General features: G+C 39.7%; 1 protein-coding gene and 1 long non-coding RNA gene across 2 annotated transcripts in view; one reads left to right on the top strand and one right to left on the bottom strand.

Annotated features, from left to right (window-relative positions):
- LOC310741248 overlaps positions 1-22,662 on the top strand; it is a 248,859-nt gene that overhangs the window by 155,577 nt on the left and 70,620 nt on the right. The window lies entirely within an intron of this gene.
- smarcad1b (SNF2 related chromatin remodeling ATPase with DExD box 1b) lies at positions 317-19,145 on the bottom strand. The gene is made up of 23 exons (XM_083568694.1): positions 18,705-19,145; positions 18,015-18,153; positions 17,817-17,934; positions 17,667-17,715; positions 17,384-17,469; positions 14,784-14,882; positions 14,007-14,085; positions 11,910-12,319; positions 10,552-10,736; positions 10,367-10,457; positions 9,739-9,838; positions 9,602-9,661; positions 9,442-9,517; positions 7,025-7,160; positions 6,812-6,943; positions 4,415-4,510; positions 3,587-3,704; positions 3,136-3,251; positions 2,485-2,673; positions 2,272-2,390; positions 1,158-1,340; positions 790-899; positions 317-679 (listed from the first exon to the last, which is right to left on the bottom strand). The coding sequence occupies exons 1-23, from the start codon at positions 18,745-18,747 to the stop codon at positions 618-620; spliced, it is 2,796 nt and encodes a 931-aa protein (XP_083424820.1). The 5' UTR covers positions 18,748-19,145; the 3' UTR covers positions 317-617.

The following is a 22,662-nucleotide window of genomic DNA, read 5'->3' as shown; positions in this document are numbered from 1 at the left end:
ATACAGTACTTTTAAAGGCATCGTTGAGGTTTTGTGACATTTTTCCGTTACCTCTGTATTGTGTAATACTTCATACCAATTAAATAAAAGTTATAATAAAAAACAGTGATCGTATACACCAATTACTGCATGTACAAATAGGCAATTATGCATAAAAAAAATACTTGCTGTGCCTGGATTGGATGTTCCACTCAAAACATGGTTTTCCAGATAATCTTTCTTTCACAGATCAAAATGATGATGATTATTAATATTTTAAAGAGCAATGGTAAGACTACAATAATACAAAACATAAGTAAGTGGGGGAAAAAAGAAAAACAGTAATATGTATTTATTACTTAGACATTTGGCAAACACTGAGGGTTTTTTTCAACAAAAAAAAAAAACACAAACCGTACAATACTTTATTACAATTGTAAACTAAACCAGACATTAGGATAAGTCTTTCCAGAATGTTGAAGTATTCCAGAGAATGTATAAAATTACATCTCCGGTTTAATCGTACACAATCAGCGCACCTTTTTAACAGCAAGTCAGTCAGTCTTGATTTTTGTTACAGTACTCAGTTGAAATGTAACGAAACACTCTCACGAACACACACAGTGTTCCTCTGCTCCTCAGAGTCCCAGGGAAGCTTTCAGGAGGGAGGCCATGTCATCAGGAAAGGTGTCTTCATCGCCTGGATGAATGCAGAATATGACCCAGATGTTGGCGAATTAATCACATCAGCACGTCATGTTAGATCAGTGATAGTATTTGGTGTCACTGCGGATTAATCAGAAAGCTCACCTTCCTCTGTGGCGGTCATGTCCTGCTCCAGTTTGAGTTTCCTCTGGCCGATGCGAAGCATGGCGTCCTCTATAGAGTCTTTGCTTATCAGCTTGATCACTTTAACATTCCTGCGTCAGACAAAAGGCTGTTTATAGCACTTATTTATAATCGTTGACTTTGACACAGGTTGCTAATCAATTTATGCAAATGTCATGCTAATAGCCCTTAAAAGCTACACTAATACGCACTACTATTAGTTCTACTAGATTTTAGAGTGTGCTTGTTGAGATATGTGTTCTTATACTTTTGTCCATACAGTGTCCTTTCAATCCTATGTCCTAAATAGTAGTGTGAGAATTGTTCACTCTTCATACACAAGTTCTGACCTGGTTTGTCCGACGCGGTGGCAGCGGTCCTCGGCCTGCTTGTCGTTGTAGGGATTGCAGTCGATGTCGTGCAGGATGACGACGTTAGCGGACGTCAGGTTGATGCCGAGTCCTCCGGCTCTAGTCGACAGTAGGAACACAAAGATGTCCAGGTCCGTGTTAAACTGGTCAATCAGCACGATCCTGTTGTAATGGACAGAGGACATGGATCGTGGGATGAGCTGAATAAGGTTAAATTAGGGTTCATAAACATTGTTCATTGTGAAATTATATACTTTTCCAGACTCAAAGATGCAGACAGCCTTGTAGGTTTTTAAGACCGTATCTAACATCTGAAATCCAACTATAACATGCGTTACATTACAATCCCTGATGTACATTAGAAACAGAATTTGTGATGTTTTCCATGTGTTTAGTCGCACGGTATGGGGTGCTGTAATTTCCTGGCAACTGCTGCATCACAACATAACAACCAATCACAGCTGTGCAGATCCGGTCTAGCACCGATCTTCTGGGAGCGCTGCGAGTCAGCTCCTTACTCCACCTTCTGGCCATTTACACATGAATATGTTTTGTTTGAAAACGCATATTTTTGTTTTTTGGCCTTCCGTCCACACTGAAACAGCAGCGAAAACGTAGCTCCCCAAAGTGGATCAATTACAAATGTTTACATCGCAGTGTGGACTGCGGAAACTGAGGCTTTTGTCGTTGCCGCAACATTATAAAAAAAACAGCAGACGGAAATGACGCAGGTCGAATCGTCTTATGTTTTGCTTGTGCACAGTGCAAGGACGCGAGCGGTTTCAGACATTTTAATGTATATGAGCACGATTAAAATAAAGAATTTATAGACAAAAATGCAGTTTTCATACGTATCCCGATTAGTGTAGATGTAGCCTCCGTTTTATTTTAATAAAACTTGATATTTTAGAAAACCAAATAAGGCAATGGTTTGGAAACAAGTATTTGTCAATAGTGTTCCAGAATAGTAATCCAGACCTGAAAATCAAATTCCATACTTTTTCATACTGTTCCAAAATGCGTAGGAACCCTGTTAAATGTAAAGTGGTTATAACTCACTGTCTGATCGATTAAAAAAAATGGGACAACTTACCTGTTGCTCATCGGCGTGGAACCGTCCATTCGGATGTACCTGTGCTTGTGGTGTTTGAGCAGCACCTCCAGGATGTCCAGCATCATGGTGAACTGGCTGAAAAGGGCCACGCGGTGACCCTGAGGAAGACAAAGCGTCAGATGCAGAGATGCGGATGGAACGTTAGCATTGAATAATAGCTGTTTGGTGCTTGATCACCCTGGAGGCACCTACTTGTTCTTTGAGGTCCGTAAGAAGGGGTGTGAGGAGGTGGAGCTTCCCTGAGTCCAGCAGCTGCTCTGTGGTCAGCTGATGGTCCACCAGTGTAGGGTACTGCTGGCACAGACGATGCAGCTCGAAATCTGACATCACAGTCATGTCCTCCTCGATCAGAACTGGGTCTGAGTCACGGTGACTCGGCTCCTGTAAGGCCACAATTAATTCAGGGAACGCCACGTATAATATTTCATATATTGTATTCATATAGAAAATATATTAATTTACACAATATGGGCAGAAATTTGGGGAGACCTAGGTAGTCACTCTGGATAATAAGGGAGTCTGCCAAATGCCACAAATATATATAGGCTTTGTTTAAAAAAGTCACAAGATGGTAAGAATATTGATTAACTAGGGGTCTTGTATTAAATCAGGGTATTTTGCCCAAACTTCATACTCGTCTAATCAAACCTTATTTACTAATATTTATGTTTATTTGCAAAAATATAAAGTGTCTAGAAGCATGTTTTATGTGTGTTATATAATGAGAAATATTATATAACCTGTCCACTGACAAACGGCTTCACCAGTCATTGAATTATGAAGCTTCAATCTGCTATTTTGCCTGTGGATATTATAACGTCAGAATGAATAATGTGCAAAAACCTTGAGCATGAGTTTGCTCATGGCTGCGAGGCGTCTGCTGGAGTAATACTGGCGGTGCAGGAGCGGGTGATTGGCCATCTTCCTCAGCTGCATCATGACATTGGTCAGCTCCCGTTCTGTGTGTGGGGACACATGACAGACAGGGTGTTACTCAGAGACTAGCTGGAATATAAGAAATTATTACAGTAGCGGTCTTGCCTGGGTCTCGCAATGAATTACGGATGATCAAGATAATGATTATGCATGCTGTTGTCTCTTCTGGTTACAATTTCTCTTAATTGGTACAAATTAATATCTTGTTAATATGACACATGTGTATGTTTGCAATCATATAAATAAGTTAATACGGAGTATTGTAAATAAAAAAAAATTTTTTTAAAGTGAGCTGACAAAAAAAGAAATGTTTTATCCTCATCATCATAATCATCATAATCGTCTTCCTCCAACATACTCTCTGTGCTGCCGGCACGCTTTAGTTTGCTGAACAGTGTGTCATAAAGCTGCTGCTGTTTCTCGCTCATGGCGCAGAACTCAGTCTGCTCCTCCTTGGCAGGCAGCTGCTTCAGGACCTGGTGAGAACAACATAAACGCTCAGTAGGCTTCTTATATCAAAACCTTGTTTTGCATGTTACGTGTCTGTGCTGTTTACTGTGTTTTTCTATCCCCCCCTCCCTTTTTTTGCACTCTGTCTCTGTCTCTCTGCCGTCACATATAGCTGGAGTCACCGGTCAATTGTAATTACATGGTGGCTGAAAAAAAGGGACCAATAAAGAGCAAGTACCTGCTAGCATTGCAGTTTTTAGTTTTGCTGTTTGCTAGCTTTACTACGTAGTTTTTCTCCACGTAGGTTTAATTATTGTTTAGAGTCCCTTGGTTGGAGGGCAGTGCCACCCCCTGAATATTATATATTTTTTTTTATAACTTAGCATAGTGTAGTCGGCTCGATTGTTGCTGTTGTCAATCAATAGTGAACCCCTTCGATTATATGGAGCGTCTTCCTTCCTCTCTGTGAAAAAGCGGTTACAAAAGAAACGCTAATGTTAGAACAAGCACATTAATCAAATCCTGTGGTTTTGCCTTGAAGCTGGAAGCACAGTCAGGGCTGCTGTTACTGAAAATCTATCCACCCAATCAGAATTGAGAATTCAAAAGAGCATACGCTGATGTATAATGCATCAGAGTTAATGTGCCCCATACCCCCACCTCAATACACACACACACACACAAACACACACAAACACAATCTGCATGGGCTCACATGCACATGGCTGCGCAATACCTCGCTTTTGATACGCCGCAGGATAAAGGGTTTCATAATGAGTTTGGCGTGAGCAATCCGGTCCTTCTCAAAGCTGCTCTGCTCCTCCGAGGATTTCTAAATACACACCCATACGCATACAAATATACACACACACACACACACACACACATGAGCTCAGCTTGGCATCGCTTTAGGACTGCGTTTCCGTTCCTGATTCCACACAGCCACATCACTGCACACTTCTTTTCCAGGTCTGAAATGTTCAATTAAAGCTCTTTTTGGGAATCAATCAGGTGAGCTGAAGTATGAAAAGCACAAACCCCCCCCCCCCCCCCCCCCTACCCGTAAATACACCCTCAAATCTTCCCATAATCACTTCCACACACATTATTAAGCTACTTAAGCTGTTCAGCTGCGCCGTGTTCTCAGACTAAACAACAAAACCAGAAGCCGGACGTTTATGGATTTTAGTCCGTAATGGAATTATACACTTTATGGACAAACGATTGTGTACACCAAAACATAAGATTGAAGTATTCTTTTTTTTAACATCACATTCCACATTTAGTCTTTAATTGTTGTTAGAATCAGCTGTTAAAATTTGCTGTTAGAAAAAGCAGATCTTCATGGAGCTGGCTTTGTACACAGGGGCACTGTCATGCTGGAACAGGAACATGCTCGGGTCCCTTAGGTCAAGTGAAGGGAAAACTGGATCCTACACCAATTATAACATTATGACTAGTGAAGTGAATAACACTAATGATCTCTTCATCATGGCACCTGTTAGAGGGTAGGATTTATTAGACAGCAAGTGAACATCTTGTCCTAAAAGTTGACGTGTTAGATGCAGGAAAAATGGTAAAGTGTAAGGAGTGAGTTTGACAAGGACCAAATTGTGATGTCTAGACGTCTGGGTCACAGCGTCTCCAAAACTTCAGCTCTTGTGGGATGTTCCTGGTCTGCAGTGGTCAGTATTTATTAAAAGTGCATAAAAGGAAGTAATAGTGGTGAACCGGCGACAGGGTCGTGGGCAGCCGAGGCTCATTAATACACGTGGGGAGCGAAGGCTGGTCCATGTGGTTCGATCCAACAGACGAGCTCCTGTAGCTCAAACTGCTGAAGACGTTCATGCTGTTGATGCTTGATGGGTCACGACTGTTTTGGCAGCAAAATGGGAAACCAACACAATATTAGTTAGGTGGCCATAATGTTATGCCCAATTTAGGGAAGAACCACATATGGCTGGAAAAAGTCAGGTGTCCCAATACTTTTGTCCAGAAAGTGTATTAGTTGTACAATTCCGTCTGCGTTTTTGTTCATTTTTGATAAACGACTTTTTAAATCACTGTGTTCCAGATTTGGAAAAACTGGACGGTGCTTGGAGGCAGGAAACCATTTTGTGTACGAGAGAATTTAATTACTTGCTCATAACATTAGACTCAGAGCTTTGGTGCAAATCTGCTTTTGGGAAAAGAGATTTATTTTGAAACCGTGTTTACATTCTATGTTTAGTTTTCTTGCTGATTTGAGCAGTTCAACCATTAAATGTGATACACTGGCAAGGCCGGGTTTATCCTTTACGCCGAGAGCTGTGGTTACAGAGATGGAAATTCAGTTGTATTTACTATTCGGCTATTATGGGTATTAGCCTGTTTGACTGGTCTTGAATTAAAGGAGTTTAAGCCTGAATTAAACCAAGGAAGCCAAAAACAGTCTTAGAAAAAGGATTATTCGAGGGTTTTTTTGGGGATCACTGAATAATACAGGATTCTCAACTCCTAATAAGAATCTTCAAAGATTAGTGTTATAAATAATGTTGAGAAACTGGAATGAGTGAAATTTTCATTTCTTCCCCCTAACTGTACTGAAATTGTACCGAACCGTGACATAAAAAGCGAGCTATGTACCGAACCGTGAATTCTTTGTACTTTTTACACCCTATATTATTATATAAAGACTAATACATGACATTCTGTGATGCTATACAAAAATAATGCTCTTCAGATTCCTTATCCAGAATGACTTACATTTATCCCATTTTTACAAGTGAGCAGATGAGAGTTAAGGGCCTTGCTCAAGGGCCCAACAGTGGCAGGTTGGTGGTGCAGGGATTTGCACTCCTGACCTTTCAATCAGACGTCCAAGGTGTTCCTAGAGTGTTATTCTGATTAGACCACTTAGATCATCTGCCTTACAAGTTGTGTTGGTTCCATAGATACTATAGATATGAACCTTTCAGTCACGTTACACAAAAACACTGAGCACTTTCTGACCTATCAGATTGTAGCATTCAACCCCGACGTTGAAGATGGTTGTAAAAAATAAATTTGTACTGTTTGTTTGTAACCTACACCTGTGACCTACACTCCAAAATGCATCAGGGCTGAGTGGAACATTGTATAGAGAGTTTCCTACCATAGAGAACATCTTGGCGATCTGTGAGGTGCTGCTGGAGAACATGTTGGGCATGATGAAGTTAAGTAGAGACATCAGCTCTAGGAGGTTATTCTGTAGCGGCGTTCCAGTCAGCAGCAGCCGATATTTGGCCTATAGAGCACACACACACACAGCACTCATAATGATGCTCCACCCCTCCAGGGACACCTTTACCACATGCATTTTACTTACGTTGATGCCCATGAGATGGCGATATCGCAGTGAGCTCATGTTCTTCAGCATGTGTCCTTCGTCGAACACAGCATATTCCAGTTTGAGCTTGCGGAACAGGCTGCGATCGCTGGAGTTCCCGATGGCCAGGTTGTATCTGGGAGTGTAAAAATAAACAATACATATGTAAAAAAAGAAAAAAAGAAAACAAATTAACTGTCTAATTAAGCCATCAACCCTCTGGGGGGCGACAAATGCACCAGTGTGTTTGTCTTTTTTTTTTTTTTTTCATAACGCCAAAACAAACTTCAATTACTCTGTCTTTTTTGACCGTACTGATAAGAGCAATACATTATTAAAATCTGTAAAGGGTCTACTTTTATTTCTATACACTCCTAATAACAAAATGCTGTGCTTATGTAAAATAAAGAAAACAACCAGGATGCTCGCTCTGCCCCATCTCAGTGAATACGTGCCTTACAGACATAAATATTTGTATAAAAAGTTTGAGAAGCACTTGAGATGGTTCTGGACAGTGAGGAAGAGTTTACCTTTTCTCAGAGGAAAATCATGACTCAAGATTAAGACTGTTTGAATTTTGAAGAACCTTTATTCTTACCTTCATGATTTTATAATGTTGCTCGGCTGCACATAAAAAGCTATTTAAAGTTGGAGATTTCCAAACAGACTATTGTCAGACTAAAATCAGCTATTCAGAGTAAAATTGGTTGAAATATGAAATCTCTCTTTACAGGCCACTTAGTTAGTTAGTTTTGAATGTTGATTGAAAGCGCGTATATAAACTATGCTACATATAAAGATACATATAATATTATACCAAGATATCTTTAACAAAAATGTATTATGGTTTTAAAATAAATGTTTTCCATTTTGAAATGTATAGACTATTGTCCCTAAGCTTCTGTTTGCGAATATCTGCTACAGTTGTAAAAAATGTGTTATACCCGGTCACTGGTCCCGATAAGTGACCCATGGACACACATATACACGCATCCATTCTTATCAGTGATGTAATTTATTATCAGCTATGCATGTTCTGCTAATTTCTAACAACTGTCTAACATTTCTAACATCACCGGCATCAAAAGCACGCAAGTGTCGTTCAGTTTCGAGTTCGCTGGAAAATCATACTAAGTGCACGTTATTTATTGCGCAATACATAGTTATTGGCATTCTGTTTTCTCAAGTATGCATATACCAAAGTGAAAAATAAACGTGAACGACATTCTTTAGGACTGTAAATGCACCAACTCTCGCCTTCACCTGCATCTCGCACTGAAAGGGGACGTAGGTCTCCAATCAGAATCTTATAGAGTAAGTGTGCAATCACGATGTTACATGTTATGGAGATGCTCTGACCAGACGTCTAGCCATCACAGTCTGGTCCTGGTCAAACTCCCAGCGCTTGCCCATTTTTCCTGCTTCTAACACATTGACTTTGAGAACAAAATGTTTACTTGCAGCCTAATAAAATCACACCCACTAACAGGTGCCATGATATAGAGATAATCAGTGGTTAAGGCTCTGGGTTACTTTTCAGGAGGTGGTGGTTTAAGCCCCCAGGTATCGCCAAACTGCCGCTCTTGGGACCCTTGAGAAAGGCCCTTAACCCTCTGTGCCCACTGTAAAATAGCTGACCTTGCACTTTGAACCCAGCTTTCTAACATCATTGAGATATGTTCTATAAAGTACACGTGACCACATAAAGCGCCTTTTTTCTTCCCGAAACATTGAGCGTTTATTACTTCGTTTCTAAGGAGAATTTCCCACACAGCTTGAGGTCCTGCATTGATGTGTGGGATTACGCGAACACGTGCTTTCCAATCGGTCTTACAGCAGTCAATAGATCGATTCCAAACTCAGCTGCCATGCATCACTACCTTTTAGCGCTGCATTAATTTGTAATTTTTATGCGGAATACAGTACCGTAGTACCAGTTTTTTTTACTTTTTCTTATCGTTTCTCGAAGTGATTCAACATCAACTGGAGTCATCACTATGAGCTTCTGCATGGAACTATTCCTATTTCTTGAATGATCAAATCCATCTGTGATTACTGTGAATGGTATCATGTGGTAACCATGAATATGGCTTTGGCCTGCAATTAATATGAAGAGTTTTGCTGCAAAGGATTTGAACTACCAGTGTAACGGTTTAGCACTCATGTCTCAGTAACAGCGTGTAACTTTACCAAAACACTTCATGTGAAAATTGTAAGGAATAAACATCCGGTGTCACCCAGGTGAGAACGGGCTCCTATTTGAGTCTGGTTCCTCTCAAGGTTTCTTCCTCAGGAAGTTTTTTCGTGCCACCGTTGCCATTGGCGCGCTCATAATGGAGACATGTATAGTGACGAATTTAAATTGAATATCTTTATTCTTTATCTAGTCATGTTACAAAGCAGCTCAAAAGACTCACGTCGAGACGATGATGCTATAATCCACTTCTTCGTTCAGGATCTCATAGCGGATGCATTTCCGTTCCTCGACGGACCCTACACAGACACCGTGGTTTAGGTGACTTTACAGTTCACAAAAATCAATTCATCACGTCTCATCACTACTGCTCTGAACCTTACCGTAGTAAACCAGCACTTTAAAGCTCGGGCACCAAAGGTTAAGCTCACGAACCCAGTTATCTGTCAACAGGAAAAAAATTTCAGATAAAGCGCAAATGTTTTAAAAAGGTATGCTTGATGGCAATCGCTCCTCTCACCAAGCGTGGAAGAAGGCACTGTGATGAGATGCGGTCCTCTGTTCCCTTCCTGATAAAGCTGCGCCAGGAATGAAATGACTTGGATGGTCTTTCCCAAACCCTGCAAAAAAAAAAATTATAATAATTAGTGTAGATTTCTCCTTTTTTCATATTTAATCCATCATCATGCATAATCCTTTCATAGCAATTTATGGGTCCAGGATATCAAGATCTTAGCATTATTTGGACCAAGAACCTGCTCAGCAAAACAACTCAAGTAGAAAATATGCCCATGTTCACATTCTGCACTGTGTATATATGGCAGGAGTGACCCCGAATAGTCGAAGATTCATAGACTATTGGTTTTCTCCCAATAAGTTAATATACAGCCTATAATGATGATGCAATAAATAACATTTGTACATCTGTACTTAGAGCGCACAGTGTGCGAGAAGGTGAACAACAAATCTGAAACTGAAAGAATGTTTTTAATGCTGCCAAGCTACAACATTAGAGCAAGACCCTCTGTATTTCAACATGAAGGACACAGAAGTACTAAAACAATACTTCTGTAATGTTACACTGTTATAACACCATACAAGGACGATGAAAGTCGAATTATAATGAGTATATAATTATTTTTTTGTACCATTTCATCCGCCAAGATTCCATTCAGCTGGTTCTTGTGAAGCAGGGTCAGCCAACTCAGGCCAATCAGCTGATACGGTTTCAGCTCGAATCTAAAACACAGCACAGAGGATAATCATGGAATAATTCAGATTATTCAGAAATACAATAACCGAAAGGCAAAAAACAATCCAAAGGCAAACCCACGTGCTGGTAAGGATGTGAGGCTGCCTCATCGATCCCAGACCCTTCTGCACCAATCCGGTCATCTTTCTGGAAATTTCCTCACACTTGACCATAAGCCCCTGTACCACCTCTCGCTCCCTCAGGACCTCTCGACAGCCAGCGAGCAGATCCGCAGACAGGCCGTTACCTCTGTGTAGGACTTCATCCTGTGGAAAACATGGATTTTTCTTAATACAGAGGATGCACATCCCTAGTTTATAGACCATCTCGTATTAGACATTACAGGATCTTTATGCAATGTCTAATACGAGATGGTCTATAAACTAGGGATGTGCATCTTTATAACCTGAGGCCAAGGCGATGCACATCTCTTTGGTTCAGACAGACCGCAAATCATCAATTTACTTGAGTGCGTCCTTACTTCTAACGCATGCCTATTTTACAAACACACCTTTGAAGTGCAAAATTTTTTTTTTATAAAGCCAGATGTTCTTTTCCTGTTGCGTCTGCAGGAAGATGCAGCTCTACCTCTGCCATGTTGATCTGTATTCTATGTGACTCTCAGAACAAGTCTCCGTAGTGTTGTGATACGTCATAATCACGTAGCAGCAGCGGTGCAAGAGAACGTGCTCGAGAAACAGTTTAGAGAGGAGAAATAGTCTACATAGAAAATATCAGTCACAAATTATTGGACACTTTCTATGTAATAAAATGATAGAACATCCACTAATAATTATATATTAATAAATCGTTTCTTCCGATGCAAATATAAAAAAAAAACAAAACGATGCATCAAGATACAAATGCCAACTTGTATCCGATGCACACTTTTGAAAATTGATCACATCATTAACTTTTATGCAAATCGGTGAATCTTGGGAATCTTGGGAAACCGTCCGTAATATAAACCCTAGTTAACCATACTAACTAGAGGTGGACCGAAAGTTGATTGTTGGAGTGGGTTAATCAGAAAAAATGTATACAGTTTTTCCTGCTTTCATTACTAGGGGCAAATCACTAATGCCACTGAGAGCGCTCTAATATTTATTAAGTATACAATTATATTAATTTAATTAATATATTCATTTTACAGATTTTTCCCGATTCCGTATTGGTTTTATTTGTAATAAAGTTCAGTATTTTACATTAAGTGTTATGTTGTTTTTTTAATCCAGTATAAATTTGCAAAACTATTGGTTGATTAATCGGTTATCGGCAAGTATGATCCAACATAGCTATCGGTAAAATCCACCTCTCGTACGAACTGCTAAGTTAAATGCATTGCTGGCTACCATTTATTGTTTTAGTTGATAAACTGAAAAGATGCAGATAAGAAACAAAAAACACAAAAAGAAAAGAGTGAAAGAGGAACCGCTCACTAGATCGCTCCACGTCTGATACGGTCTCAGCTCAATGATTTTCTGAGCTTTCTTCAGAGAGCAGCCTGCGATCAGAGTCAGCTCGTCCACCGTGGCCTTCTGGAAGAAGACCAGGATCTGAGCCTTTAATCTGGGAAGCTTCTCATCGGCTTTATCTGAATCCGAGTCCATGTCCAAAGGTCTGGGCGACGCCTCGAAGTCGCTGGTGTTGTCTTCCGAGCTGCTGTCTTGCTTCTGGATTTCTCTCGTGTTCCGTCTCCTCATCGCCCGAGCGTCTCTGTCGCCGTTTATGGGTCTGACTGGGACCCGAGGTATTGCGGAGGTGCCGGGGTTCGACGTGGGATTTGTGCTTTTGATTTCAGAGGAAGGCACGGGTTCCGAGTCAGAGTCATCGCTGCTGCACTCCACCACTAAGAGGATAAGAGAAGATGATGATAATGATGATGATGATGTATATGGGGAAATGATTTACTGCTAAGGTTGCAAGGGGGCAGAAACTTTCCAAAAAAATTTCTAGAAACTTTCCATTGGAACCTCATTTGGGGAATTTTGGAAACATTCCAAATTTGAAACTTACCAGGGGAAATTTATATAAACTGTAACATATACAAACATAAATATAAACATCTGGGGAGTGGTAGCTCAGTGGTTAAGGTACTGGGTTGCTCAATGGAAAATCAGGGGTTCAAGTCCTGGTATAGCCAAGCTGCCACTCTTGGGCCCCTGAGCTAGGCCCTTAACCCCCTTGTGCTCCTGGGGAGCTCTGGCTCCAGATTATGAGCAAGCTGGGATATGTGAAAAAAGAATTCCGCTGTAATGTTCATGTGGCAAAGGCTATTCTATTTTGTTTGGTCATAAACTGATATGCATGCAAACTAACACAGATATAGAAAATGAAATTCTTTACTTATTTGTTAGTATAATTTTGTTGCAGAATAGCTCACACGCAGCACAAAAAGGTTTTGAACATATATTTATGTAATATTCATGTAATTTGCGTGAATATTCACCGTTTATTTTTTTTTACATTATTTTGTGTGCAGGATTCAAGAAACTCTCTGCATTATGTTATGGAAGAATGCACAGTGCATCTAGGGGGTGTGGCCTCAGTTACCCTGCAGTAAGTGTGCTGTGTGCATGTGATTGACGAATATGCAGGGTAGATATTCAACAGTACTTGCAATAAATCTGGTTGTTTTTAAAAATTATCCTGCAAGATACATTTAGGTCCACTGTTAATGGCTAGTCATTACATTTGAAAATTCCCAGTTCATTCCCATTAATTCCCGTTAACATCCATAGAAGGTAATATGTATGCGGAGTCTATGTTGTTTTGGAGTTTATGGACGAATATCCACTATAATGTATTTACAATAATGTGTTCATTAGCTGAGGAAGGCTTGCACACTCGAGTAAAGAGATTATTAATCAATCAGAAACTGTCTAAACTTTATGGTAATCTTTATAATCAATATTCCTCCAAAAAAAAAAAAAAAAAAAAAAGCACTTTTATTTCCTACACATAATACAGTGCACTCAAACGTCTCAGGCAGCATGAGGAGAGACATTTTTTGTTGTATTTTCTATACTTTCTCAGTTCTCAGAGTCTCTGGATTGCATTCCGTCTCACCTGTAAGTCACTTTGAATAAAAGCTTCGTAAATTTCTGTCCAGCTCTTTCACACCGTCCTAAAGAAACCAAGCCATCAGGGTTATTTTTTAGGGGGGGTTTTTTGTGCTGTTCCAGCACCAAACAAATCTTGCCCTGTTAATCAAAATTGCACAGCCCTTGATGACCTGCCTCAGGTGTGCTGAGAGCTGGAGCAAAACCAATTTAGAGCGCCCGGGTTCAACACCTCCGTCCTATTATGGTGAAATACGGTTTATTAAAGTCCCTGTCAGGAAATGCTGAAACAGCAGTGCAGGTGCTGCGGAAACGTCTGAGCTTACCAACACGGAGTGTGACCCGACATACAAATTACAGCTGCTGCAAACGTTGTTCAAAAGCATACGTTATTACAACACCATGAGCTCGTGGGTCTTCCGTATTCAAACAGTTTGTCAGTCAAGCAGAAAGGAAGCAGCAGAAAGTCCTCACCGTGTTCCGAGAACATGCGCAGTGCCTCCAGGGCATCCTCGATAACCCAGCTGTGTTCATGAAGCACGTCTCGTAGCTCCTGCGGGAACACTTGTGTCAAATTAAACAGTCTATACAGGACACACATATGTGCAAGGTGTGCATGTTTAGTTTGGAGAGTTTATATAAAGATACCGTTGTAAGCAGCCAATTGAATACTATGTGATTTAGAGCCTCTCGGATACAGTACATTTATAGTGTGATCGAGATGTTGATAATGAATTTCATACAATCAGTTTAATTATATTCAATTAAAAAAGCTAGGCTACACCTTTACTACGACTGTAAAGAAGCCACACCTTCAATAAAACTGTAATACAGAGGCCACACCCCTTCACTACATCTGTAATACAGAGGCCACACCTCCTTCACTACATCTGTAATACAGAGGCCACACCTCCTTCACCACAAATGTAATAGAGGCCACACCACCTTCATTAAAACTGTAATGCAGAGGCCACACCTCCTTCACTAAAACTTCAATACAGAGGCCACACCTTCACTAAAACCACAATACAAAGGCCACACCCCCTTAACAAAAACTATAATAGAGGCAACACCTTCTTCACAAACACCTACTTTACGAGGATCAGAAAGGTCCAAAGGCTTGGATGATTGTCTGGAGGATTAATTGTTTGGCTTTCTAAAGAAGTTTTTCTCCTAAAGGAAAATGGAAAAGCTCAACAATAAAGTTTTAATAGTTCCTCTAACGTTTTTTTGTGTACACCGCTCACTCACCTCCTTGTTGAGATGGGGGAAATTACGCTGCAGCTTCTTCACCATGCTCTCCTGCTCCCTCCAGCTGGGCTCAGGTCCTTCATCAGCCGAATCATCAGTCTACAGAGAGTACATAAAACTGCTGTATGACCTAAAAGCTCTTAACACACTGACCAATTCAGTCGTTCAGATAATGATACCTTTTGGCAGGAAAGAACAAACCTGACTGATATTGATTTTTAATTTCAAACATCTTGAGTGCTGTTGTAAGTCCTATCCAATTTATTATGATGTAAAGGTAAGCAGCTTCTTGCTGAAATTAGATCTTGGCATAAAAAAGAAAACATTTCCATGCCCAGTCCAATAGCTTTTAAAAGTTAGCTGGAAAAATTAAGGAACTAGAAAACATGGACTGAAAGCACACATCATATTCATCTTGAATGATGTAATCAGTATCCTGCTGATTGAAAAATGACATTACCTTATTTGCTTCGTTCCAATGTTGCATTTGAGGCAGGTTGTAAATAATCATTTACAAGTTGTAATAAAGTCAAGTGCTGCCACTTCACCTCACAATGTAAAAAGGGGAAAAAACATGGCCTCCAGGGAAGTGTGGCTATTTTACATAAAAAGGCCACAACTCCATTACTACAACTGTAATGCAGACGCCACACTTTCACTAAGACTGTAATACAGAGGCCACAACTACTTGTAAAACAGAGGCCACACCTCCACTACGACTGTTATACAGAAGCCACAACTCCTTCACTATGACTAATACAGAAGCCACACCTTTACTACGACTGTAATACAAAAGCCACACCTCCTTCACTATGACTAATACAGAAGCCACATCTTTATTACAACTGTAATACAGAAGCCACACCTCCTTCAACTCGACTGTAATACAGAAGCCACACCTCCTTCAACTCGACTGTAATACAGAGGCCACACCTCCTTCACTACGACTGTAATACAGAAGCCACACCTTCACTACGAATGTAATACAAAAGCCACACCTTCTTCACTATGACTGTAATACAAAAGCCACACTTCCTTCACTATGACTAATACAAAAGCCACACTTCCTTCACTATGACTAATACAGAAGCCACACCTTCTTCACTATGACTGTAAAAAAAATAGACAGAAGCTACCGTATCTACATTTTCACAGTTGAGACATGAGCAACCTTCGTTTCATCTCTGATTATAGCAAACATTTGCCCAATTTTTTTATTACATTAAAAATGTTTCTTTACATGAAGTTGCAGCATATCATGCAATGTTTTGTAATGTTACCGCCCAAAAGGTTGTAAATATCAAAATGTAAAATGTTCTGCATCTCCCTCTCATCAGTTTCTAAGATGAGTGCATTTCAAGGGGCAAAAGCAAGTTTATAAATTCAGTCTCGATCCCTCGTCTCCAAAGCGGCACGACCCAAAACTCCCACACGCACCGTCTCCGGAGAATTCACGACGACAAGTAACAAATAAGCCGACCAGGCAGCCGTCCATCACTGCGGGGGGAAAAGATTAACCGATAAGCCAGCAGCTGCCATGACTGAAAAGCAATAATGTTTCTGTCCTTGAGCTGTTTTTTTAATGCGATTTTCACATTCGCAGCTTTGTAGTGGAGAAATCGCAATACACCTGATCAGGAACACCACTGTGACACGATGGAGAAGAGAAACCTTCCGTATTTACCTGTTCAGAGTGAAACACTAAAGCGACTAAAAGAACTGAAGACTGCAGGACGTGCCTTGTGTAACAGAAGCCACGTTTACCACGTAATATCTCCAGGATTATCACGTGAAATTTGGACACATTTTGGACTAATGCAGATCCATAGTTAAAACATACTACTATACTAACACTAAAGGTGCCACGGTGAAGACATTAGTGTTATTCACGTCACCATTCATAATGTTATGCCTGATGCCTACATGTAGGTAAAACGGTGAAAGGAAAACTGAACCCAATGGTTCCCATTCCATACTTCAGCACCATGCAATTCCTTCTGGACTGCGGCTCATGGGAACCGACTTCACCGCATGACAAGACAACAGTCGTCTGGACTGATATCCATCATGGAACGGCCTGCCCAGTCACCGCACCTAAATCCTACTGAACTGCTCTGAGATGAACTGGATCACAAGAAAGAAATCTCCAACTAGTGAAGAACATCTCTGATGAGTTTTACAAGAGTAAAGTATTTCAGCTAAATGTTGAACTGTTCAGTTGCTGAGAGCGTGTAAAGCTGATCTTCATGCTAAAGGAGGATTTTTCAATGAACATAAATCGGAACATCCGGATTTCTAGAGATTTGTTTGCTTAAAGTAAATACTGTTACATGACCCAGTTTGCTGCATGGGAGCAAAAGGAACATGCACAAAAAAAAAAAAAACAAGCTCTGTAGATAGATCTGATATATATGTTTGGAGATAAAAAAAAATCCTAAACATGGCTTCCCAGAAATTATTTTTATTAATACGTATTTACAGACTGTAAGGATTCTGAACCAAATGAAAATAAATAAATAAATGAATTAAGATGGAGTGACTAAAGCTGTGAATTAGGACCGAGAGTCTCAGAGATGTATGTGAAGGCAACACAATCTCACAATTGACTCGCGCCTCTTCTTGCTGCTCATGTTGCTTTCCTGGGAATCGTCATTCATGTCCTCTTGCCTCCTTTTACACACTGAATCTGAGAAAAAAAAAAAAAAAAAACGTCAATTCATGATTATAAAGCTAATCCATCAAAGCCACTGAGACAGACAAGGCCCAGGAAATGAGACGAGTTGTTAAACACTACTTATAACTAATCCCAGCTGATCATCTGGAAAACAACAAAACAGGAAACCAGGGAAAAGTTTATGAGCCACTGAGTGAATTTATCAGCACCTCCGTTTCCAGATGTCTTCACTGATGAAGCGTGTTCATGTTTGGTCTCCTGGAAGAACAAACAATCACCATTAGGGAACAGTTTAACTTGGAGAAAAAAAAAAACAACAAAGTAAAGTTCTCTTCAAGAACACATCATGTGATCCTTACCGTCTCCTTCTCCCGGCTTTCGTGGTCAGACGTCTCCATCTTCGCTTCTCTTGCTTCGTTGTCCTCCTCATACAACATGTACAGGTCCTGAGTTGAAGTCGTGGTGCTTTTCCCCGGCCTAGAGAACACCAAAAAGTGCTGCTAGGTCTTTTCTTGATGTGACAAAATTGAAGTGTTGGTGCAGATCTACCGCTTTACCCTATCGAGATCATAGAGCTTCCTGATATCTCCACTTCCGAATCGGAAGACGCAGAGTCCATCAGTGCAGGATTGGAGGGTTTAACAGGGCCGGGTTTAGATGGACGCTTGGCTTCTGGGGTTTCAGGTACTGTATTGTCTGTAAAGAACAAAAAAAAAGGGGGGGGGGGGTTCTAATTTTAGGGTATGAACTTGGAAAGCATGTATTACCTTTTTATTAGCTCATAATAAGATCATTATAATAGTTATATCAATACATCAATATCATAATTAATTTGAAATATCATTGGATGGTGATGACTTCGTGAGAATGAAGCAGGGATGATGATGATGATGATGATGATGGAGGCTTTTATTGCATTGGATTGATTTCATTTCTGTTGTTTTTTTTAAATAAAGTTTACACTATTAAACACACAAGAAAAATCATAAAATACACTCCATTGTCGACCACATCTATTATACAAATACGAAATAACCATGACATCAATGTTCCTTAGCATGATTTATACAAGACGTCTTCCAGACATTGAGCTGAGACTGAGCTACGGGCTGTGTTCCAATTCACTCAATATTGCTACCAAAGAGCACTACAAAGAGAGCACGAGAACGTTACGTTGCGCCCTTGGTAGTGCCCCTAAACAGATATTCGAAAAACATTTGGAACTCAGCCAGACTTTTTCTGCCTACCGGTACAATCCGCAAGAATTTCGGGTTCATCTTTGTTCCTCATTGTTTAACCTGCAAACATGAAGGGAGAAAACGACAACGTCTTACTGGAAACGTGTGTTATTCACGCCAAAAAATGTGCAAACCGGTAACGTGAAGTTTAAACACATTTAAACAGGTCTACAAATATTAGCCGGCTGGCTAACAAAGAATGTCATATTTGTATCTTAGCTAGCAGGCTAACTAGCAGCCAGTGAACCAATGGCCCTGAAGATAAAGCTCGAATCTCCTCTCTTTTAGTGCATACATTTGATTCAGCCCATGCTAATATAATTCGCTAATGCGTCACGGAAGCCCGTTTAGGACATACTGAAATGACAACGCGTTTTATTGTGTAGCCATTTAACTGCAACTGGAACACTGTGAGGCGCGCGACTGACAAATGGGTTGCCAGATTGGGTTCAATGATTCAACATCACTAATTTATCAACCTGAGACATCCATTAATAATTGTCAATTAATAATCCTCTGTAATCTGTTCCTCCACTGTTCATTTTTCAGAGAAGACTTCTTTCCGGGTTTGGAGCATAGCTGCAGAGATTTGGAATCATCCATTCACAAGAGCATTACTGTGTTTAGACACTGAGATCAGACCCTGGGCTCAATATATATTGCATGCATGTGTATTATAATATATTATGCTTTTTTGTTCATCTAAAAGTATAGTGGCATTTCATCACAAAATAGTAACCATAATGTGACTAACACAAGAATCACAGAAAAAATGACAACGATTTATGAAATGAAAAATTATAATATCTGAATCATCAGACTATTGACCAATCTGGCAACTCCCAGGAAGTGAGCGTCTGTAACTTTGGCAACTGCAGTCGATAATAATGAAAAATATTGAATGCAAAAACAAATAAATAATTACGTTCTACAAAATACGTAAATCGTGTTCCCTTTATCTCTAATTAATTTACTTAAATTTAAGTTTTGTTTGTTTGTGGCCTATTTGTGGATTGCTGTTCTTATACTTCATATCTGACTAAACTGATTTCATTTCACTGAAAATGTTGGAAACAATTCATAACATTTTCATCTATTTTATCATTAATAACCTAATTTTATCTTTTTTAAGGCATCTGATGACGATAATAATGATAATGTTGATTAAAATGCGTGGAAAAGACGGCCAGGTTCCTAGAAATGTATGTTCTAATAAAAATGAATTCAGAAATTATTGTACAAAAAGAACTAAAGTTTATTAATCATTTTGCAGCACATATGGTGTTGATTAGTTTTCTGTAGCAGAAGCTGTGAGAGTAGTTGCAGCTGTATTTCATGTGACAGGGTTTTATTATGCTCCTGCAGTTTTGGAGATGCTCAGACCCAGACGTCTAGACATCACAATTTGTCAAACTCACTCAAATCCTTATGCTTTCTCATTTTTCCTGCTTTTAACATCAACTTTGAGGTCAAAATGTTCACTTGCTGCCTCATAAATAAAGCCCACCCACTTTTGTCTTATTCTAATATACAGCAATGTTCAAATCAAAAGTCACCTAGTTTCTGGTTTAAAGCTTTAAGTGAGATCTGGAAGTAACTTGTTCCACAACACTACACAGATAAGAAGTGTGAAATGGTGTTCATCACCTCTTTAGGATGATCTTTTCAACACTGCCTCACCTGAATGTTTTTTCTGAATAATCTAATTACCTGTTTTTGGCTGAATGTTAAAACCTTTCGATGCTGATGTCATGACAACCTTGTCGCATTCATCATACTTTTCACTGTGTAGTGATTGAACTTCCTGGGCTTTGAAAATTGATGGTGCTTGAAGTTATTTGTGTCAATAAGCCTTAGTAGAAGAATAAAGTGGCTTTAAGTATAATGTGTGTCAGGGGAGATGAACGGATGGATTTACTGACAGACACTGACACAGACAGCCTTTTCAGAGCCATCGATTATATAAGATATTGACTCTAAGTTATGCACAGGGCACGGGAACATTCATATAACTGAAAAATAACAGACAATAAAGAGCTACATGAACATAAAGCCTTTTATTGTCTTATTATGCGGAGCTGATTAAAGAAATGAACGTGTGGAAGAAAAAAATCAGCATGAAGAACATTTTACTTAATAAAAACAAACTGAGATAAATATCTTGAAAATACGCTGAATAATCTTTTGTAGCAGGGGTCCCATCCACCGGGCACAGAGAGACAGACAGACGGACGGACGGACGGACGGACGGACAGACAGACAGACAGACAGACAGACAGACAGACAGACAGACAGAAGGACAGACAGATACATTTATATATATATATATATATATATATATATATATATATATATATATATATATATATATATATATACGTATATATACGTATATATACGTATATATACATACACAACAGCATTCCAAATCTTTCCATATTAGATATAAAGTGCACTAGAGGGGGTGTGAGTGGGAGAGCATTTGCTTCATTCATAGAGCATTTGGGATACAGCCATGTATTATTTTATTTTTAAATTTTTTTTAGGAAGGGGGTTTTCCTCATGCTGCCGTTTGTGCTCAGTGCCCCAGATGACACAGCGAGTAACTGCAGTGCAGGACTGCGACGTTTCCCGCATTATTATTCCAATGTCACGTGCTCGGAAAACCTCACACCCCCCTGAGCTTGTCATTTTTTTAATAAACTGACCCAGGTATGTGGCTCTGAGCAGTGAGATGCTACAGCAGGAGAGTTTTATTCAAAAATACAAAAACAACCCAACAATCCAAAATGCTGGATTGCTTTTCAGTAGTTTTATGTATGAAAAAAAATTATATGTAATAAAAATGTATATATATATATATATATATATATATATATATATATATATATATATATATATATATATATATATATATATAGTTATATAAATAAATATATATATCGATAGGTCAAAAAATGTAAATCATTCCTAGGTATGAATGAGTGTGTGCAAAGAACTCTGCTGGGTTGGTGTTACATCCAGGGTGTAATCCTGCCTCATGCTGTCACATAATAAAGAGGACAACCGAGCAAAACAACAACCATGAAAGGCAAAAGTAAGACAATGAGTGCCATGAGAGGTGCGCCAACAATCACATGACCTTGTGAGGTGCGGTGTGGGTGTAGAGACTTAGTTCTGCGGCTCTTGGTATATTTCTGACACAGGCCCAGAGTTTCTGGGATTGTCTCAGGATCCATGGAGACTCTGGGAGTAAGAATTACTGAAAGGGAGTGAAATAGAAGGTAAACCACATAACTGGATTAGAACTGCAAGTGAGAATTGGGTGGAGGTCGGAGGAAACCAGAGCACCCAGACAAAACCCACACAGACACAAGGAGGACGCAAGGAGGACCATGTCAGAGCAGCGTTATCCATTGCACCAGCCACTAGAGGGTAGAGGTAACTCAGTGGTTTAGGATTACTAGTTTACTGATCAAACAGTTGGAGGTTCAAGCCCTGGAATTGCCAAGCTGCCATCCTTGGGGCCCTTGAGCTATGTGCTCCAGGGACACTGTATTATAACAATTTCCCTGTGGGATCAATAAAGCATTCTTACAAAATCTACATACACAGAATGGCATCATAATGAACAGTTAAATTTGATAAATGTTAATACCAAATAGTCTGGTTCCTCTCAAGGTTTCTTCCTCATAACATCTAAGGGAGTTTTTCCTTGCCACAGTCGCCGTGGCTGCTCATCAGGGATAAATTCACATCATTCACCTAAACTCTGCTGCTTTAGGACAATGTCTGTTGTGAAAAGTGCTATAGAAATAAACTTGACTTGACTAAATAAAATTTGGCAAAAATTTTCACTCATTTATTGCGAACGTCAATAAAATAACATTTCTGATTCCGAGTCAAAAATCAGTGTGCAGTGGTAATTCAGTTAGTGCTACACACTTACAGAGGTGCACCAAATGAC

This window comes from Silurus aristotelis (genome assembly GCF_946808225.1).
Source record: "Silurus aristotelis genome assembly, chromosome: 18".
Lineage (NCBI taxonomy): Eukaryota > Metazoa > Chordata > Actinopteri > Siluriformes > Siluridae > Silurus > Silurus aristotelis.
This window is presented reverse-complemented; position numbering and strand designations above follow the sequence as displayed.